This window comes from Akebia trifoliata, chromosome 7 (genome assembly GCF_017979445.1).
Source record: "Akebia trifoliata isolate Shusen 1 chromosome 7, ASM1797944v1, whole genome shotgun sequence".
In the NCBI taxonomy this organism is placed as follows: Eukaryota; Viridiplantae; Streptophyta; class Magnoliopsida; order Ranunculales; family Lardizabalaceae; genus Akebia; species Akebia trifoliata.
In genome coordinates, this window is record NC_141381.1 from 24,899,303 (window position 1) to 24,919,619 (window position 20,317).

General features: G+C 34.1%; 1 protein-coding gene across 1 annotated transcript; it reads left to right on the forward strand.

Moving 5' to 3' along the window:
- The first annotated feature begins 10,448 nt into the window (after nucleotides 1-10,448).
- Nucleotides 10,449-18,562, forward strand: LOC147398518 (putative inactive purple acid phosphatase 27). Its single transcript, XM_086447748.1, is given in 13 exon segments — nucleotides 10,449-10,920; nucleotides 12,476-12,567; nucleotides 12,780-12,852; nucleotides 12,968-13,090; nucleotides 13,272-13,364; nucleotides 14,480-14,609; nucleotides 15,831-15,912; nucleotides 16,006-16,138; nucleotides 16,389-16,594; nucleotides 16,702-16,784; nucleotides 16,787-16,826; nucleotides 17,376-17,685; nucleotides 18,110-18,562. Coding segments are annotated over 13 exon segments (1,869 nt in total). The 5' UTR covers nucleotides 10,449-10,722; the 3' UTR covers nucleotides 18,416-18,562.
- The last annotated feature ends 1,755 nt before the right edge of the window (nucleotides 18,563-20,317 follow it).

A 20,317-nucleotide genomic window follows, 5' to 3' on the forward strand; every position in this document is an offset into this window, starting at 1 on the left:
TCGTGTCTTGATCAAAAACATCTGTGGTTCCTACACACTTTCACGTCAAGATGAAAATAATTTTTTTTTACTTTAATCATTTAAGAGGAAAATATTTTTTTACTTCAATCCATAGGGACAGACATTCCTCCATTGTTCCATTTCCTTTTCAAATATGTAATGCATATTAATATTTAGAGTTGTGCTGGAGTGACCTCAAGATTGTACCTCATATTACATATCCTGATGTGAAAGTGTGTAGGAACCATATATGTTTTTTGACTTGTATCTTGATGAAAAGCATCTATGGTTCCTACACACTTTCACGTCAAGATGTGCGATATGATGTTAGAAGATTAAGATTAAGGAGAGAATGTGGAAAATAAAATGGAAAATGAGTTGGTCACCCCCAATAGGGGTTGGCCTCTCTTTTATATTAAAAACATGTAGTTGGTCGTGTAGGCTTAAGTATTGGGCCCACACGACATTAAATAAGAACTTTAACACTTCTCGTCAAATTAGAGTATACAAATCTGACATGCTGAGCTTGGTATAAAAAGTATATAGGAACTCCTCGACAATGATTTTATGAGAACATCTCCTAACTGATTTTCTAATTTGATATAAGGAGTAGATATCTTCTTAGCCATCACCATATCACGAATAAAGTAACAATCAATCTCAATGTGCTTGATTCTCTCGTGGAATATTGCTTTACTAATTACAAAGCTAGCAGCCTGGTTATTATAATACATAGGCATAGAGTAGGAACTTCAATCCCATCTCCTTTAGAAGATTTAGAACCCAAAGTATCTCACATGCAGTATGTTCCATCATCCCGTATTTTGCTTTAACATTAGAACGAGCTACAATGTGCTATTTTTATTACATCAAGTCATGAAATTACCTCCCACAAATGCATAATACCCAAAAGTAGATCTACAATCAGTTATGCTCCCCGCCAATCTGCATCGGAGAAGACAATAATGAATATAAGAGGTAAAGATTTGTATAATAATTCTTTTCCTAATGATCCCTTTTGATACCTTAGTATCCTAAACACAACATCCCAATGAGTCTGTTGTAGAGCATACATAAATTGACTAACTACTCCCACAATAAAAGTAATAGTTTGACGAGTGACATTCAGGTAGATTAGTTTGCCAACTAACCTATGGTAATAACCTGCATCAAGATAAATCTCCCCATGTTCATCATCAAGTTTAGTAGTGTGATCTAGAGTATCAACTGGTTTAAAACCCAAAATAACAGTCTCGAATAACAAATCTATAACATACTTCCTCTGAAACAAACTAATACCTTCTTTGGAGAGAGCTACTAAAATACCCAAGAAGTAGCGAAGAAGACCAAGTCTTTCGTATGAAACTGTTAGGCTAGATGAGTTTTCAAATCTGATATACCAGTAGGGTCACTTCCAGTAATGATAATATCATCTACATAAACTATCAATACAATAATTCTACCAGAAGAGTGCCTCACAAACACTGAATGATTAGAAGTAGACCTAGCAAATTCACATGCAAGAATAACTGAGCTAAAAGTATCAAACCATGTTCTAGATGACTGTTTCAATCTATAGATTGCCTTTCGTAAGTGACACACTAGTCCAGTCTTACTAGAGTCAACATATCTAGGTGGTTGTTTTATGTATACCTCCTCCTGCAAGTCTCCATATAGAAAGGTATTTTTAATATCCAATTGATACAGTGGTCAAAAATAACATACTACAACATGAATAAGAATCTAATAGAATTTAGGCGAGCCATTGGAGAAAAAGTCTCACTATAATCAATCCCATAAGTCTGTGTGTAACCTTGGTTACAAAGGGAGTCTTCAACTTCTTAATAGATCCATCATGAAGATACCTGATTATAGACACCCATCTACAACCCACAATTTGTTTCCCATGTAGAAACGGAGATAAGTCCCAAGTATGATTATGATGAAGGACTGCAATCTCCTCATCCATAGCTAATTTCCACCCAGAGGATGATAATGCTTGTGCATAGGAAGTGGGAATAAAAATAATAGACGAAAGATACTAGTGAAATGAATGTGACCTTTGATGAAAAGACACAAAATCAACAATTAGGAGCTTAGTACAAGTTCTAATACATTTTCTTAAAGCAATAGAAAAATCACTAGAGGTAGAAGTAAATGCTAGTGGATGTGGAGGAACCTCAAATGAAGCTGATGAAGGATCTGGGACTGGCAGAGAAGATGAAGGTGTTCGAAAATGAGTGCATTGATATATTTGAAGAAGCACAGTAAGGCCACCTATAGGAAGAATTGGAAGCATGAGAGAGGAGGAAATTGTAACAGACAACTCCCTTTGGTGAGAAGACATAAGATCCAAGTCAAATGAGACACCAATAGAAGAAAAATATGGTGTAGACTCAAAGAATGTCACATTAACACTTACATATTAGTATTGAGTGACAAAACAATAACACATATACCCTTTTTGTGTACGAGAGTAACTCAGAAAGACACATTTGATGGATCTTGGAAAAGTTTATCCAACTCAAGCTCAAATGAATGAACAAAGCAAAAACAACTAAAGACTCTAAGAGTAATAACAAAATGATGAACTTGAGGATAAACCAAAGATAAAGGTGATTGATCATTTAAAATTGACAATGGCATGAGATTAATAAGATGAAAAGCTGTGAGGATAATATCACCCTGATAAGGCTTAGGTACATGCATATGAAACATAATAATATGAGCAACATCAAGTAAATGATGATGTTTTCGCTCAACAACACCATTATGTTGAAAAGTATTAACACAACTGATCTGATGAATAATACCATTATCTGAACAGAAAGACTTGATAGAAGATTGCATGTATTTTAAGGCATAATAAAAACGACTAATTTTCACAAGTTTGTTAAATTGGACTGAATTTTTTTATATAAAAAGTTTGTAAAACATAAGGTTATTCAATGCAATATTTCATTAAGAAGAGTTATGTCATATGAGAACAATCATCCACAAATACCACAAAGTAATGAAAATCAGATAAATTTTTTATACTTGATGGACTCCAAATATTTGCATGAATAAGTTCAAAAAAACTAAATTAACGATTTTCAGTATGATTTGGAAAAGAAGTACGATGATGCTTGCCCGATTGGCAAGTCCCACATTTTAAAATTGACACTGAACTCAACTTAGGAATAACACGGCATAAATTAGAAAAAGACATATGATCCAACCGATAATGTCACTGAAAGGGTGAAACTGAAGCACTCAAGGCAGAAGCAGATGCATTAAATAATATAATCCATCTTTTTCATGCTCCAAATCAATCATTTTTCTTGTTCTGAGATCCTGAAAGACATAATAAAAAGGGAAGAAGGTTACATAACACTGCAATGATTTTGTGAGTTGACTAATAGAAAGTAGATTAAAAGAAAAATCAGGGACCAAAAGAGTAGAAGATAAGAGAAGATATGAGTTTGAAAAAAAAATCACATTTCCCAAATACATTATGAGTGGACCCATTAGTTAGTATAATGCTAGAATCAAGAAAATAAAAATTAGAAAAGAGACGAGATATACCGGACATGTAGGTACTAGTCCTTGAATTGATGACCCAAGATGAAAAAAATCTTAACAACCATAAATGTGGGATTACCTAAAGTACTTGTGGGCAGAGTAGGTCATGTAGTCAACTTTTAAAGAATCTCTCCCATCTGCATAGTAAGATCGGAAAATACATCTCTAGATGTATTTTGAAAAGTGGAATCAATGAAACTTTGAGGAAGGTCCTCTTGAGCCTGATTAACCCAAGTAGGTTTATCCCATTTATCCTAACAAAATTGCACAATGCAACCAATATAGCCACAATAGGTACACTTCAGATCACGACCACAATCACCACCGTGACTACCATGGTCACCACGAATTTCCCTACCAACACCATCATAAATCTCCAAATTTGTTATCCAAGGAGAAGTGAATTGAAAACCCGCACAGAGATTAAAAAAAATATCAAAAAATAGATTATCCCTTGGGATATTTTATGACATGGGGTTAGGATTGAGAGGCCAACAAAACAACGATCGAAATAAAATTGCGAAACAAAAAAAAAACTGAAAAAAATTAAGATCTGGGCAAAATTTCAAATTATTGATCGAGAAGTTGAAAAGTCGATTTTTTGTAAAAAAAACATTGTTCATGCATAAAATACTATTCATGTAGAAAATATTGTTCACGAGTACTATTCACATAGAAAACATTATTCACGAGTACTATTCACATGGCATTGTTCACATGACACTATTCATAGATTATTTTTGAAATTGAATTTTATGACTTCAAAACTATCTACCAATTCCCCAATCATTCATAAGCATCTTAAACAAACACAAACGAAGTCCTAAATAAATATCTAAGTGCAAACAAACAAATCTCAAACACCTAAGAGGGAAAAGAAAGGGATTAAAGAAAATGAAGAAAAAAAAAGAGAAATCAAGAAGATCTAATGGTAGAAATGCTTTGATACCATATTAGAAGATTAGGGTTAAGGAAAGAAGAATGGAAATAGAGAAGAGAATGAGTCAGTCATCCCCAATAAGATTTGACCTCTCTTTTATATTAAAAACATGTGGTTGATTGTGCGGGCTGAAGTATTGGGCCTAGACAATATTAAATAAAAACTCTAACTAGGTGCAATCTTGAGGTTACTTCAACATTATTCTATTATTTATGAGGAACATTTTGAAAATTCCATCTCCCTGCTTCTCTGAGTTCTATACTTGTGTTTATTTTTTGCATTTCCTCTGAATGTTAGAGAAAGGAAAGTACAAAAATAAGAATATACACTACATAGTTGAAAAAGAAATGCATCAATGGAGGAAAGTCCACATGGATTCGAGTTCAGTCAAGAGGTATTAAATCATATTTGACCCTTTTTTATTTGGATCTACTCCAAGAATCCAAACCTACTAAATTCAATTTTTGGATCACTTGGATTTTGGATAAAATCTAACCATTTTATGCTCTAATTAAACACTACCTTTCTTCACCTTGTATGCAACAATAAATAGAATTGTTAAAGTTTGTTTCAAAGTTAATGATTTAAAAAAAAAAATTAATAAATAAGATTCATTTGTGCCTTGTGACTTGTGATATGAGAGTAGTCGGTCCCAAATTAAAACAAAATAGTTTCAAATAGAAGAGTGGGAGAGAAAAATAGAGTAGGGAAATTCAGGGAAAATGAAAATTTATGAGGATTTCAAAGAAATCAAGAGAAACTCGAGGGAGAGATCATGAGGACTGAGAGCGGGTTTTAATTTGGGTTGGATCTATGGACTCAATGAAAACTTGAAAAGTTACTCCTAAAGGACTTATTTGGCCGCAATAAAAATTATTTTACATATCTTGAATTGAATTTTCCTTGATCTTGTGGTGGAAACCCTTAGTCAAATTAACTTCCAAAAATGGGGTTAGTCTACAAGTTTTTCAATAGACTAATGATAAAATGACGCACTAAAATATATGTAGTCTGTACATGATTGACGTGACAAGGACATGTTGTAGATCTTTTTCCTTATGTATCCCGAAGAAAAAGATCTATGGTTTTGTGCCCTTGTCATGTCACTCGCGTATAGACGACATACTTTTTAGCGTGTCATTTTATCACGACTCTTTTCAATATGCATTACAAAATGCAATCGTAATACAAAATCTTAAATACTACTTAAAAATAATAAATATCTCATTGTCATAATTTTTCAATCTTATATTATATTTCATAATAAATATTTTTTATAATTTTAAAAATAATTATTATCCTTAAAAATTGATTTATACCTTCATTATTCATATTCGATCTTTGTTGAGTAGGAGATATATGTTGTTAAAGAATTTGTATACATTCGATTCTTTAAATTTGGAGGAAGTAGGGTGAGAACAATTTTTTCAACTAGTAAGATTTTAATCTTCTTAAGGATCATGAGCTCATATCGTGGCATCCAAAAACATGATCAGATGCCACTACGATGTAGAGGAAGAAATTTTAAGAAGTTTGAAAAAAAATATATCATAGTTGAATTTTATTTTTAAATTTGAAAGATCGTTAGCCTTTCAATTTTCAACACCATTGATGATGCTCAAAATAGATTTTATTATTCTTCTTCTTCTTCTTCTTATTATTATTATTATTATTTTGAATCTGAATTTTTCTATGAAATCTATGAGGCTATGGTGCTAGATTGCCAATGTAGTAAGCAAATGTGGGCCCAACGACCTTAAGTAAGATTTCAGATCTTACTAAGTTAGTAAGGAAAGTGTTTTCCAGACTTAACGAGAAAATGGGAGACGTGGGATAGAGGAGTCCTGAGTCCCAACCTTTTGATGGGATTTCACTAACTAGATTTTCTTGGCTATGCTCTCCATGAGTGGGATGCGCTAAATTAATTAAATATTTATTACGTGAGAAGCAAACACCGAATGCTTGGATAGTGTATCTTACACCATGAGATATATTATAGCAAGGGAAACAAAATGTGTTTTGTAGATTGAATTAATTGGATTAATGGATTTAGTATTGAGTTGAGATCATGGTTTTTAAACTCAGTTTCACGTCACGTCGCGTCGCTTCTCGTCCAGGCCCGATATCGAGTCGTCTCGAACGAGTTTTCTGATACGTTTGAGACGTTTCGTGAGCCAAATAAAAAAAAATGAACGTGAATCATAAATCTTGATCAAAAAATGACTTTGTGAGTTGATCTCATTCAACTCCGATACCGAGTTAACTCGAACGATACGTCTCGATCTCGGACAAGCTTAAAAACCATGATTGAGATCCCATACAGTGTTGGTTTCTATGGATAGGAAGTTGTCTACGTGATACAATTTGATTAGAAAATAAACACATTGATTGTGTGAACAACTTGATTAGGAGCCCAAGGTGTTTTAAACACCAATTAAATTAAAGTGTCCCTTGTAGACACCTAATCTATTTTATAAGAAGGGACACCACATTGGATTCTGGGTCTTCCGTATTTTGCATGATTTTATACGAATCGTTTTTCAAGAGTAAACAAATCCAGCGATTTTAAATAAAGGAAAGGAAATTGTGAAGGAAACCCCAAATTTCCACTCTCTAAAGTTTCCAGAAATTTATGGCTACCTTCATTCTTCAATCCTCACCTAATAAAACAAACAAGTTGTGTCCTGTCCCTTTGACACGTTGACCGACACCCAGAGTCAATCACAAAGATAATCCCCAAAGTCCACACATATATAGATATCTCAGGAGCTAAACCGTGGGCAAATAGTGTCAAAACGAGAGGCTGAAATCTAAACAGATCTAGGGATATTAATGTTGTAGGTGTGGAATTATAGATGTTAACTTTTCCACCATTTTAAGACTATATCAATCTAATATCCATCTCTGAAAGAAAATTATTTCATGAAGACGAATACTAATAGATAAATACAAATAAATAAATGTATTTTGACTCTCGGTATGACATCTCTTATAATATTAATTTTGTTTGCCAACACTATGTTACCCGGTTCGTTGGTGAAAATTATTTCATGAAGACGAATACTAATAGATAAATACAAATAAATAAATGTATTTTGACTCTCGGTATGACATCTCTTATAATATTAATTTCGTTTGCCAACACTAATGTTACCCGGTTCGTTGGTTCGATCGTTTGTTCTGTTTGAATTTGGATTCAAAGTTGTTGTTCGTCACTGTTTGAATACTAATAGATAAATACAAATAAATAAATGTATTTTGACTCTCGGTATGACATCTCTTATAATATTAATTTTGTTTGCCAACACTAATGTTACCCGGTTCGTTGGTTCGATCGTTTGTTCTGTTTGAATTTGGATTCACAGTTGTTGTTCGTCACTGTTTGAATACTAATAGACAAATACAAATAAATAAATGTATTTTGACTCTCGGTATGACATCTCTTATTATATTAATTTTTTTTGCCAACACTATGTTACCCGGTTCGTTGGTTCGATCGTTTGTTCTGTTTGAATTTGGATTCACAGTTGTTGTTCGTCACTCTTGAGAAAATCTAGTTTGTAGAGGATATTTAAGTCATATATTAATCTCATTGAAGAAGACTCATATCAAAGGAGGGGGCCTATCATTAGTTTGAAAACATATGGGTGTCTTTCATAGTGATTAAATCTTAGGATTTTCCAAAATAGGGTATCTCTAGTATTGACTAGATCTTAGGGGCATCTCTAAAATTCACCACAACAAGAGGTTTCGTCAAGTTCGTTGTCTTTTACGAACACACTATTAACCAAGCCTCGAATTGATTCAATTTGTTCATGGTTAGGTACTATATGAGCGAACTCAGTAACACAATGCCAACAAATGCAGGTCCCCGCCAACTTTCACTTTCAACTTATTAAACACATATTGCAATATATCAATGGAACTATTGATCATGGCAGCCGCCTCTACCCCACTACCACCACAACTTCATGGTCCTTTATGACTTTTTCAATGCCAATTGCGATGGATGCCCAATCTACAAGTTGGTACCATGTATATCTCTAGAAATTGCATTTTGTGGAGAGCTAAAAAGTAATCCATCGTAGCACTTTCAAGTGCCAAAGCAGAAAGTCTTGTCTTTATTATTGAGGAATGTACTTGGTTCATGTTCATTCTATGCAACATCCGGGAACAAAACATGTCAGAACAACAAAACAAAAACAAAAAAAACACAATGAAAAATTTGACGCCTTAGATAGTGGAATATGAGCTTTTTCACATTGTGGCACTTAGATCAGTTTAGGACCAAATTGGAACAGAGCCAACATAGGTTGATAATACTAAAAAATAGCAAAACTGAATCAAAATGCCAATAGAACCGAGCCGAAGCAAGCCAAACCAAAGTAAGGTTTGTTTGGTTCGATTATATGGGTTGCTAATATTCTATAAATCTATTTGGAACACCATATTTTTAATAAAACAAACCACATAAATAATAATCATGAAAATTCATATTAGAAATCATTAATCCATTAAAAAAAAGTTATTAATTTATTCCATAAAAAAGTCATTAGTTTATGTCCCAATTCCTTAAATAATAAAATAATTTAATATATATTTATTTATTATTTTAAGGCTTTGGTTCTTTACAAACTTTCAATTGAGAACCAAAATGAATTAATCAATTCTCCATTTGCTTAATCTTGAATCAAACTGCAACTTGTTCCAAATCGAATCGAGCTGAACTAAACCAAACTTACCCAAAGCCATCGATTTGGTTCAGTTCTCGATTTACACCTGATCAAGTTACACCCCTACCCATAATAAGCTCGAGGCAAACTCTATAGGGCACGTTAAAATGCATTAATACACCTCGGGAACAAGCATTTAGGGACATTTTTGATAAAAAATAATAATAATTGAGAACAATTTTGATTCAAAAATCAAATCCCAGCGAATATTTAATGCACTTTAAGGACATGCATTAATAAAATTCTTCTTTATATTATATGATTCTTCTTTTCTTGCGTGAATCTTGTTTCTGTTGAAAGGAAATCATGGACAGTTGTCACAATGAATGAGAAATTTAATACACTCATCTCTTTAAATAATACAAGACCCAATCGTTTTAACAAATGTTTAAAAGGTGAAGTTCAAGTGCTAAAAACACATTTAATTAACCCTACTCTATTATAAAACAAGTAAAACACAAAAGATCCCAAGTGATGTAGTATTTTGATTATTCATACATCTCGGACGAGACAATTCATTAAACTCGGTTTACCTTGATTAATTTACATATATTTAAATTAAAATAATTATAATTTTATAATAAAATAACATATATTATCAAATATTTAATCATAAAATAATATATTTATTTATATAATAAATATTTAAAATATAATTTTTTTAAATTATTTTAATCAAAATCTACAGAATCCCAATTGTCGTCTGAGATATCTAATTTATCTTGCGAGATGATGTGAATGTTGAGACACCATGCAAATCTACTCCCCCATTGAGATGTGAAGTTGTGTATCCTAAGGAGTACATATCTACAAGTCAAGCAAATGTCACGTCAGGGAGTCGATTGAGTATGGCATGCGGGGAAGTCAGACGACGAAGCAACTAAAAAGTTGATCAAAAGATCACCATCAATTATAAATTTCGAGGATGTTTGACTTAAAAATGTCTACAAGAAGGATCCATTTTCCTTCCTAAGTCCTAACTCAACTGTTCGATGAACACTTTTTGATTATTTTTTTTTCCACCAAGAATTCCATGATTAAGACATGAAACACACGGCTTAATACAAGGGTATTCTTGTAAATTACTCAAGTGTTTGTAATTATATCGAACACTTAACAACAAAGGTATTCTTGTAAATTCAATAGCGACGTCGATAGTGTCTTTCCCGCGTTATTAAATTGCTTAATGGGAAAGCCACATTGGACAGTGCTTGACACGGAGAATCATGACTTCTAACGATAAAGCATGATGAAGAAGAACAACTAATAATTTTAATTTTTTTTCTTCGAAATCTACAATAAGACTTCGTATATAAAGCCGGCTTTGGCCGTCTTGTCTCTATAACCAATTTTGTGCCAATTGGCGAAACTCTCCATCTTCTCGTGTTAGGGAGTTAGGGTTTATTTGTTTGATTCAACATTTAGTACCTTTTTGTTTTAAATTCTAGAGATTTGGTTAAAGAAATTCGGGAAGAATTTTCAGAGATGGAGAGGTTTTCGTCTCTGAAGATTTTGTTGTTTCCGTTGATATTGTTGGTTTTGGATTCTTTAAGGTTGAGTTCTTCAGCTGCTCATCTGAATTTAGGTGATCAGCCTCTTTCGAAGATCATGATCCATAAAGCCGTTTTTGCGCTTCGTGATTCGGCATCTGTTAAAGCATCTCCAGTTGTTCTTGGATTGAAGGTAACAGTTGGTTTTGGTTTGATTAATTGGAGTTCATAGTTTTGGATGATTGTTTTTGTGGATTTCAAGTGATTGAACTTCGAATTATCACTTATTTGATTGTGCATTTTTATTTTTTTTAACAATTTTTTGTTGCTGTTATTATTGTTTCTTTCTGCTTGGTGGATTGATTCAGATCATGAGAAATCTGAGTGATTGTTCCAATGTGAATATGCCAACTTAACGACTCATCCGAAAGCAAATTCGAGCGGGTCGATTTTTTTTTTTTAAAAGCTCGGCTGTATTGAACTGTGGATTGTGTGGGTGCAAAACTTTACTCAATTCTGTTGTTCTCATTCCTGAAATCATCCATGCTCCTAATTTCAGTTCTGTTGTACCTGCAATTACACTTCGACAATTAAGTCAGTAGAAATTTTGCAAAGTAACGTGGCTTTTTATTAATATAATTTGATAGCTTTGCCTTCATTTTTTCCTCTTATATAAGCTTGTGCCGCCATTTTTAGCTCTGGATCCTGGTGCACGACTTCTCGAGTCTACAACGAGAGATTAGTCTAGCCTTGTCAGGGTATTTCTGACTTATATAAGATTCGGATTCGGAAAGATTTCATGCTCCCACAGATTGGTTTTAGTGTTTTTTTTTTTTTATATGTATAAATATAAATGATTTTGAAGAATTGAATGATGTTTCTGTTATTGTTTCTTTCTACCTGATGAATTGATTCGGTTCATGGTTTAAGAAATTGGACTCGGAGGCCTCTGAGCAATTTTTCCACTGTGAATATGCCTCCTCAGTGACTCTACCAAAAACCAATTCAACTCGTCCGATTTTTCAAAAAAGTCATCTATGTTGACCTGTTGATTGGTTTTAGAGTTTTATTTTTTATAATATAAATATAATTGATGGGGCAATTTTCCTCTGAAGCAAATAATTAATGGATTAGTTGACATAAGCAGATGAATCAAGTGAGAATATTATACTATTTACCAAATGGAAAAGTCAACTATTATTTGTCTACTAGGTATACTTCATTAATTTGGATCATCCAAATGATGGCCCATATAGTCTCAAGGTTGAAAATGTCAAATGATCGTAACCTACCCAACTAACGAATTTTGTTGTGGACTGCTGCCTTTAATCTAATTGAAAACCCAAAATAAAGCAAGTACAACATGGTTAGTATCACTGTTAGGTACTATGGGAAGTAAATGAGAGCCTGGGAATTTGTTTCGTCTTTCAATAGATTTACCCTGTGTTCTCAATCTCGAGTGTGACCTAATTAGACATTGGAAGTTTATTTCATACTCCTTTGGTCTAGAAGTTTCGACTTTATTTCATCTCACCTCAAAATCAAAACTTCAAACCATACTGATTAAAAAAAAGGGACTTTAAACCATGAATGATTCAGTGGCTGTCAACGTACACTGTGTCTGTGACGCATTTGCATGTAATTATCTATGTAACAGAGCAAGAATTTTACCCATATTTGCAAATTTTATGTTCTGAATGATGGGAAGTTATGGAGGTAATGGAGTATGTTTTTGTTTATTTTTGCAGGGGGAAGATACTCAATGGGTAACTGTGGAGCTTGAAATTCCTGATCCATCTGGAGATGATTGGGTTGGAGTCTTTTCTCCTGCAAACTTCAAGTAATGCCAATTTCTACAAATAAATTTTTTTGTTAGTATTCTTGAAGTAACTATGATTGTGTAGAGCATGAGTTATTGACCAAATATTTGCCAGAACTAATTCTCTTGACCTGTAATTTGCTTAAATTTCACACCAGTTGCACCAAATATGTGCACCAAATTTCCTTTTATTGTTTTATAATAAAAAAGTAATATTCAATTTAATCTTGCAGCTCTTCAATTTGTACCCCAGAAATTGTTAATTCGACTGTTAAAGCACCATATATATGCTCTGCTCCCATAAAGGTGTGCTGTACTGATATTTTACTAGCTATATTGGAACTATAATTAACTTTAGCCATCTTTTTTGGTTTTAACTTTCTCTAATATAAAAGATCAACATGGGCATCTATTTTTTCAGTACCACTATGCAAATTACTCAAATCCAGATTATACAAAGACTGGAAAAGGTTCTCTGAAGTTTCTATTGATCAATCAGCGGGCGGACTTCTCCTTTGCTCTATTTTCAGGGGGATTGTCAAATGTATGTTCCCAACTCTATTGACTCTTTTCATCCTTCTGTACATTTTATAGTTTTGAGTGAGAATGGAATTTGTTAAAATTTATGCATGATTCCTCCCTTACTGTACTCAAGATGGTTTACCAAAAGGAATGTAGATGATTCATAAACTTATCACTAATTTTATTATATTTGGGTTCTGCAGCCAAAACTGGTGGCAGTTTCAAATTTTATATCTTTTGCAAATCCGAAGGCACCTGTTTATCCACGTCTTGCTCAAGGGAAGTCTTGGAACGAAGTAAGTTTATTCAAATTGATGTTATTCGTATTTTGTTTCTTTATTATCCATTCTTGTACAATTGGGATGTTTATGTTGCCAGCGAGAGCAAGCATTCTACCATGTTATTTACCTCGGCACTCAAAATGGATGTTGTACTGTCTCTGTTGTGTCTGGGTGACATAGCTCGTTTGTTTTCTTCATCAAATTCACTATTAGAAGTCTATCTCATGTTCTCATTATGCTAACCATGAACCATGTTGTTATGCCTCTGGTGTTTGGAGTATCTTATTTTTAGTTTCCTGCTACCAACATGTATTTGATTTTTTTTCTTATCCTTGGTTTGAGATGCACAGCACATTCATAATCATGAGTTGGAGAAGACAAAGAGAGACAAAACAATACCCTACTTTTTTTTGAAGAGGCTCAATGGAACTCCAGCGAAATCTTGATTTCTTCGGGCCAATTTCACTATCTCCTTAGTTTTAGTGGACTCCAACACCATTCCAGGTCTGAGCCGGCCTTGCTTATAGACAACTACTAAGATAAAACAGAGACAATCAATCCTTAAGCTACAGGATTTGATAGCCTTTCCAAAATGAACTCTATGCATTGCAGCAGACTTCTCAAATCTGACTTCTCCAAGTTGAGCTCTGGTGCGCCTTGCTCAATAAGTGCACCTTCAAGGGTTGCCAACTTTTTGAGCATTTAGAGTAGATGCCACATCATAAGTCCAGCATTTAGATTAGCCTCTTATATCTTGAGATGACGTGTATGGCTTAGATCAAGGTCAAAGATATTTGCATTCCACAATTATCAATGTTATCCCTTTGTCTCTTGAACTCAAACACCCCCTTTATGGATTTATCGTACTGAGGATAATACTAAAGATTTCTTTGAGTTTAATATTGCATATATTGTATGTACTGACTCCATCACCTGCAACATTTATTGACAAGGCTTCTCCAAGTGAAGTTCAGAACTACCTTGGATGCCTGAGGATGGCTATTTTATTAACAATTATAGAATTGCTGATCAAAGTATTGTTTCTGTCTTACATGCTCGTTTTTTGGAGTTGTAAATTTTCTACATGCCTAATGCCTAAGTTATTAGACATGTCCTTCGTTTTTCTGTAGATGACAGTAACCTGGACAAGTGGCTACGATGTAAGTGAGGCTGTTCCTTTTGTTGAGTGGGGCCTGAAGGGTGAATCTCAAACGCGCTCACCAGCTGGAACATTGACATTTCATCAAAAGAGCATGTGTGGTATGTCCCATTTTAATTTGCTAGTGTGCTTTTATGTATTTTAATAGACATTTCAAGAATTTTAGATTGAAGTTTGGCATATTAATGAAGGATTTTTTACTTGAAAACTAAAATTCATTTTGACTTGAACACTAAAATTCATCATTCTTTTGGAAAGCACAGCTTAGTTAATTTCCCGACGTGTTTTCCTTGAGCATTCTCATCTTCGAAATGAATCTACTGGCAATTCACAATCTTCAATCTAGTTTTGTATTTTCCTTATTTCCTATTTTGTACAAGTTACAAATATTTTTAAAATGTACCAACAAAATTCAAATACCAACTTTGGGGTGACCTCTTTAAGCCATAAATCAGCTACTTCATTGATTGTAATCAAAAGTCTTTCCTACTCTAATATCTCAAGAACATGGTACCAGATTGATTCAATTTTCTGCTTGAGTAACTGTCTAGGTTGATTTTGGGAGAGTATACTGTGAGATGAGTTGTGGGTGAGGAGTTCATGCCTTTAAAATCAGGGTGTGATGGTCTTCTGCTTTAAATGAAAGAACCACAATAGTTTGACTTGTTCCTATTGTAAACCAACCAAATACTCCAAAAGACTGATCTGTGGGAGTGGGGGAGGAGAACTATAAATATAAGAGGGTCACAGGGCTTAACTGGGCTATGTCACATCTGAGAGTGGAGGAAAATATACACTCAACCCTCCCCCTCACCCATAAGGGTGGAAGAATTGAATCCGTGACCTATACGAACTTAGTGCTCTGATACCATGTTAACCAACCAACTATTCCAAAAGACCAATCAGTTATGAGAGGGGGAGAACCATGAATATAAGAGGGTCACGGGACTTAACTAGGGTATGGCACACCCGAGAGTGGAGGAAAATATACACTCAGCACTCCTCACTCATAAGGGTGGAAAGAGAATCCGTGACCTATACGAACCTAGTGCTGATACCATGTTAACCAACCAAATACTTCAAAAGACCGATCTGTAGGAGAGGGGGAGAACTATGAATAGAAGATGGTCACAGGGATTAACTGGGGTATGACACACCCAAGAGTGGAGGAATATATACACGCAACACCTACATGCATGAGATGAGTTGTGGATTAGAATGCTGGCTTTGGCTGCTGAAAACCTTTATTTCTAACACTACAATATTTTTCTCAATGACTTTGGTGGGCCTATGACATAATGAAGCTCCATTACTTTCTGCAGGTGCACCAGCACGAACCGTTGGTTGGCGTGATCCTGGTTTCATACATACAAGCTTCTTAAAAGATTTGTGGCCAAATTCAGTGTATAGACCTTCACAATCCATATTTTTTTGCATTAAATAGGTTGAGAAGCATTAAAGATTATGTTATTGAGGGTGTGCTGATGGTTCATTCAGGTACACTTACACGATTGGTCATCGGTTGTTCAACGGTTCATATATTTGGGGCAAGCCTTATTCTTTCAAATCATCCCCTTTCCCCGGGCAGGAATCTTTGCAGCGTGTGATCATATTTGGTGACATGGGAAAGGTAATATCAAGAAAAAATTGTAAAAAAAACAATAAAGTCTTCACAATGAGGAAACTTGAGTACCTGTTAGATTCGGCGTAAGAACCGTCTACTAACAACATAGTGGTAACACATGGCACATGTGCTAATCCAATCTATGAAATTATTTTATAAAATTAGGGGGCTTTAGTTAGATTTCTCCAGTCAGTATATGTTTTTTCAGGGCACAATGTATCGACATAGAGAATGATATCCATCCTACTTTTTTCAGGCAGAGCGTGATGGTTCTAATGAGTACAATAATTATCAGCCAGGCTCTCTTAATACCACCGATCAAGTCATCAAGGATTTGGACAACATTGACATAGTTTTTCATATTGGAGATATCACATATGCAAATGGATATATCTCACAGTGGGATCAGTTTACCTCACAAGTGGAACCTATTGCATCAACTGTGCCATATATGATCGCAAGGTTTGCTGACTTTTTTTTTTTTGAAAAAAATTAGATAACGTGATATGGGGTATAAATATCTTACTCATGATACTTCCTTGAACTTATTTTATTTTATTTCCGTGCAGCGGTAATCATGAACGTGATTGGCCAGATTCAGGATCCTTCTATGACTCCGAGGATTCTGGTGGAGAATGTGGTGTGCCGGCTGAGACATGTTCTATGTTCCTGCTGATAACAGGGCCAAGTTTTGGTAACCACATAATTTTTCTTCTCTAAGCAGTTTCAAGGTTAAGAATTTAAGGGGAAAAAATAGAGCTGAATATTGGCACCCCAACTTTTACTTATTACTCCCCAATTAAAAATAAAGAAAATAAGTAAATATTTGAAAATAAGTAAAAGTTGGGGGGGGGGGGGGGGGCAATAGTAGATATCTCTCGTTTTTTGCTAGATTTCTATTTTTTGGGTTTAAGATTTTACGTGTGCCTAATCATAATTGTAAACTACTACTGAAATTTTTTGAACTAAGTGTTATAATGTTTTGTAATTGTTGAAACAATAATTTGAGCCAAACCTTTGTAATGTTTGAATGGTGTGTTTTAATCTTTAATTGAGGTATGATAAATAATTTAAGAAATTGATGTAATAAATAAAAGTTGGGATGCGAATAGCAGCTTGTAATGTTGCAAACTAGTAAGGGTAACTTACATGAGTACTAGCAATATTTTTTCAATCAATGACACTCATGATGTATTTCATAGGTAAGTGTTCGACAGAAAATGACATTTACTTATTTTCCCAGGTATTCAACAGATTATGGTATGTTTCACTTCTGTGTAGCAGACACCGAACATGATTGGAGAGAGGGTTCTGAACAGTACAAGTTCATCGAACATTGCCTTGCATCAGTGGACAGGAAGAAACAGCCTTGGTTAATCTTTACCTCTCATCGTGTCCTTGGCTACTCATCTGACTATTGGTACTCCTTGGCGGGCTCATTTTCGGAGCCCATGGGAAGGGAAAGCATGCAGAAGCTTTGGCAGAAGTACAAAGTCGATATTGCATTTTATGGTCATGTCCATAACTATGAAAGGACGTGCCCCATTTATCAGGTATGAATTGATGGTAATCTATGATGTTTTCGGTCTTTTAAGTTTGTGTCCAACCCATTGAAGATGAATTACATGCTCTATGCATGCATGCACATATCTTCATATTCATTGCCTACACACACTCAACACTTCACCTCACCCATTAAGGTGGAAAGATTTGAATCCGTGACCTTTACGAACCTAACCCTCTGATACCATGTTAACTAACCAACTACTCCAAAAGACCAATCTGATGGAGAAGGGGAGAACTATCAATATAAGAGGTCACAGGGCTTAACTATATATATTATGGTGGTGATGTTAGGCCGACCCCTTGTTTAGAGGAATGTTACACATTTTTTAGGACACAATATGTTTCTTTATGATATCGCTTTACCTTAGCAATTTGGAGCTTTATTTTTTTTAAATTATGGTGGTGATGCAGAACCAATGTGTGAACACTGAAAAATCTCACTACTCGGGCATCGTGAATGGCACCATCCACGTTGTTGTTGGTGGTGGAGGCAGTCACTTGGTGAAGTTTGGCGATATACAGACCAGTTGGAGTCTCGTCAAAGATTATGACTATGGGTTTATCAAAATGACTGCATTTAACCAATCATCTCTGCTGTTTGAGTACAAGAAGAGCAGTGATGGAAAAGTTTATGATTCTTTCACCATCGACAGGGACTACAAGGACGTATTGGCCTGTGTACCAGATGGTTGTGAACCAACAACCTTGGCTTATTGATTTAAATCTCTCTCAATCGTTTAAGACGAAAAGATTTTTTTTTACTTCAATCCATATGGATGGACGGTCCTCGGTTGATGCATTTCATTTTGAACTATGTAGTGTATATTATCATTTATAATAAACATTTAGAAAGTTCAATCTCCATTCTTCTCTGGGTTCTATACTTCAGTTTATTCTTGCATTTTCTCCCAATATGTAGGAAAGTACAAAAATGGGAATAAATGGTTTCAAAATTACTACGTGGCCCTCCACGTTTTGGTGAATATTTGAGATATTTATGACATGCCCCTTGACCTCTATCTTCTCTTATAGACTAATGAAAAATGATCATCGTTATTGTCATCATCATTATCCAAGACGTTGAAGATGACCGATTTTGGGAAGAAAAAATTAGGTCATTTTTTCATAATAACTCCGTAAGAGAAGGCCGAGATAAGCCGCATGTCATCAGTTTTAAATTTTAAGAGTATCTCAAATATTCACTAAAACTTTGTAGGGCCATGTGTCATACAAAGAAGGTGGTTCAAAACTTTAAGAAGAGAAATTCTCATTGTGCCCACCATATTTAGTTCATTGCACCACCTTAAGTAGGCAAATTTAAAAAATAGTGAAATGATGAAATTGATCCTAACAAAAAACTCTCCACACCTATTTTAAAAGTTAAGTAGGCGTTTGGATAGGACTCCTTGGCTACTTCTGACTCTTGCGGGGAGTTAGAAGTCGTTTGGATGAACAACTCCTTTGAAGAGTTACTCCGCGCAAGAGCAAGAAATTACTCTTTGTGAAGAAGTCGAGAAAACCTGTTTCTCAAAACTCATCTTGCGGGGAGTTAAAATCTAACGGTTCGTTTTACCAAAATACCCTTAACTTTATTAATTTTCTATGAAAATATTCCTAATTCATTTTCCCTTTAATCAAACGAAAGAAACATTTATTAATATTAATTTTTTTTTTTAATTTTGAGTATAATGGATTTAAACACATTATATTAATATTTAATATTTAAAATATTCTATTTATTATATTATATTAATATTTATAGTTAAACACATTATATAATATTTAATATTTAAAATATTATATTATATTCATATTTATTATATTATATTATATTAATATTTATAGTTAAAATGTCAAAAACAGTATAGTTTGAAGGCATATTATGACACTAAAAGATAAAAAACAGTAATTGGTATAATATAAGGGTATTCTGATCTTTTTTCTAGAAGTCATGAGAAGTCAGTATGGTTCCTAAACAGATTTCCAGCATAAAAGTACTTCTGCCAGTACTTCACAGAGTTGCTTGTCAAATGCCCTTTCTGCACAGAATTACTTTTCCAGCTCCTCCATAGAATACTTCAGCTCCTGTTCTTTGGAAGAGTAGTTCTACTCCTGATATCCAAACAGCTCCTTACTTTTTGTCCGATAGGAAGCTATTGAAAATTTTCACTGTGACTCGTTAGGATATTATTGAATCTACCTAACTAGATTCTATAGGAACCTATCGAATCTTTACTGGAGAATTTGGTATTGATTTAACAAATGAAAACTCCATATGATTTTTGTTTTTTATTTTTTAGTTTTTGGGATTTCATAACGACTTCTAGGCCAAGAGTTGAGTTTCCATAGTCATTTATAGCCGTGCATGCTTTAAGGATATTGTTTCTTATACCCACTTCGATTAATCATTCTACAATTAAAATTATGAAATCCTCGTTGAAACTTTCATAGATACGTAGAAGTAAAAGAAAATATGCTTTGAGAAGAAGAAGATGGTTGCGAAGAGTAACTGAAAAATGATGGGTACAAAGAGAATTTCTAAATTTTAAAGTGGTAGAAAAAGTAAGTGGGTGCATTTAGCATAAAAGGAAGGTGCAAGTAGAACCCAACCTTTTACAA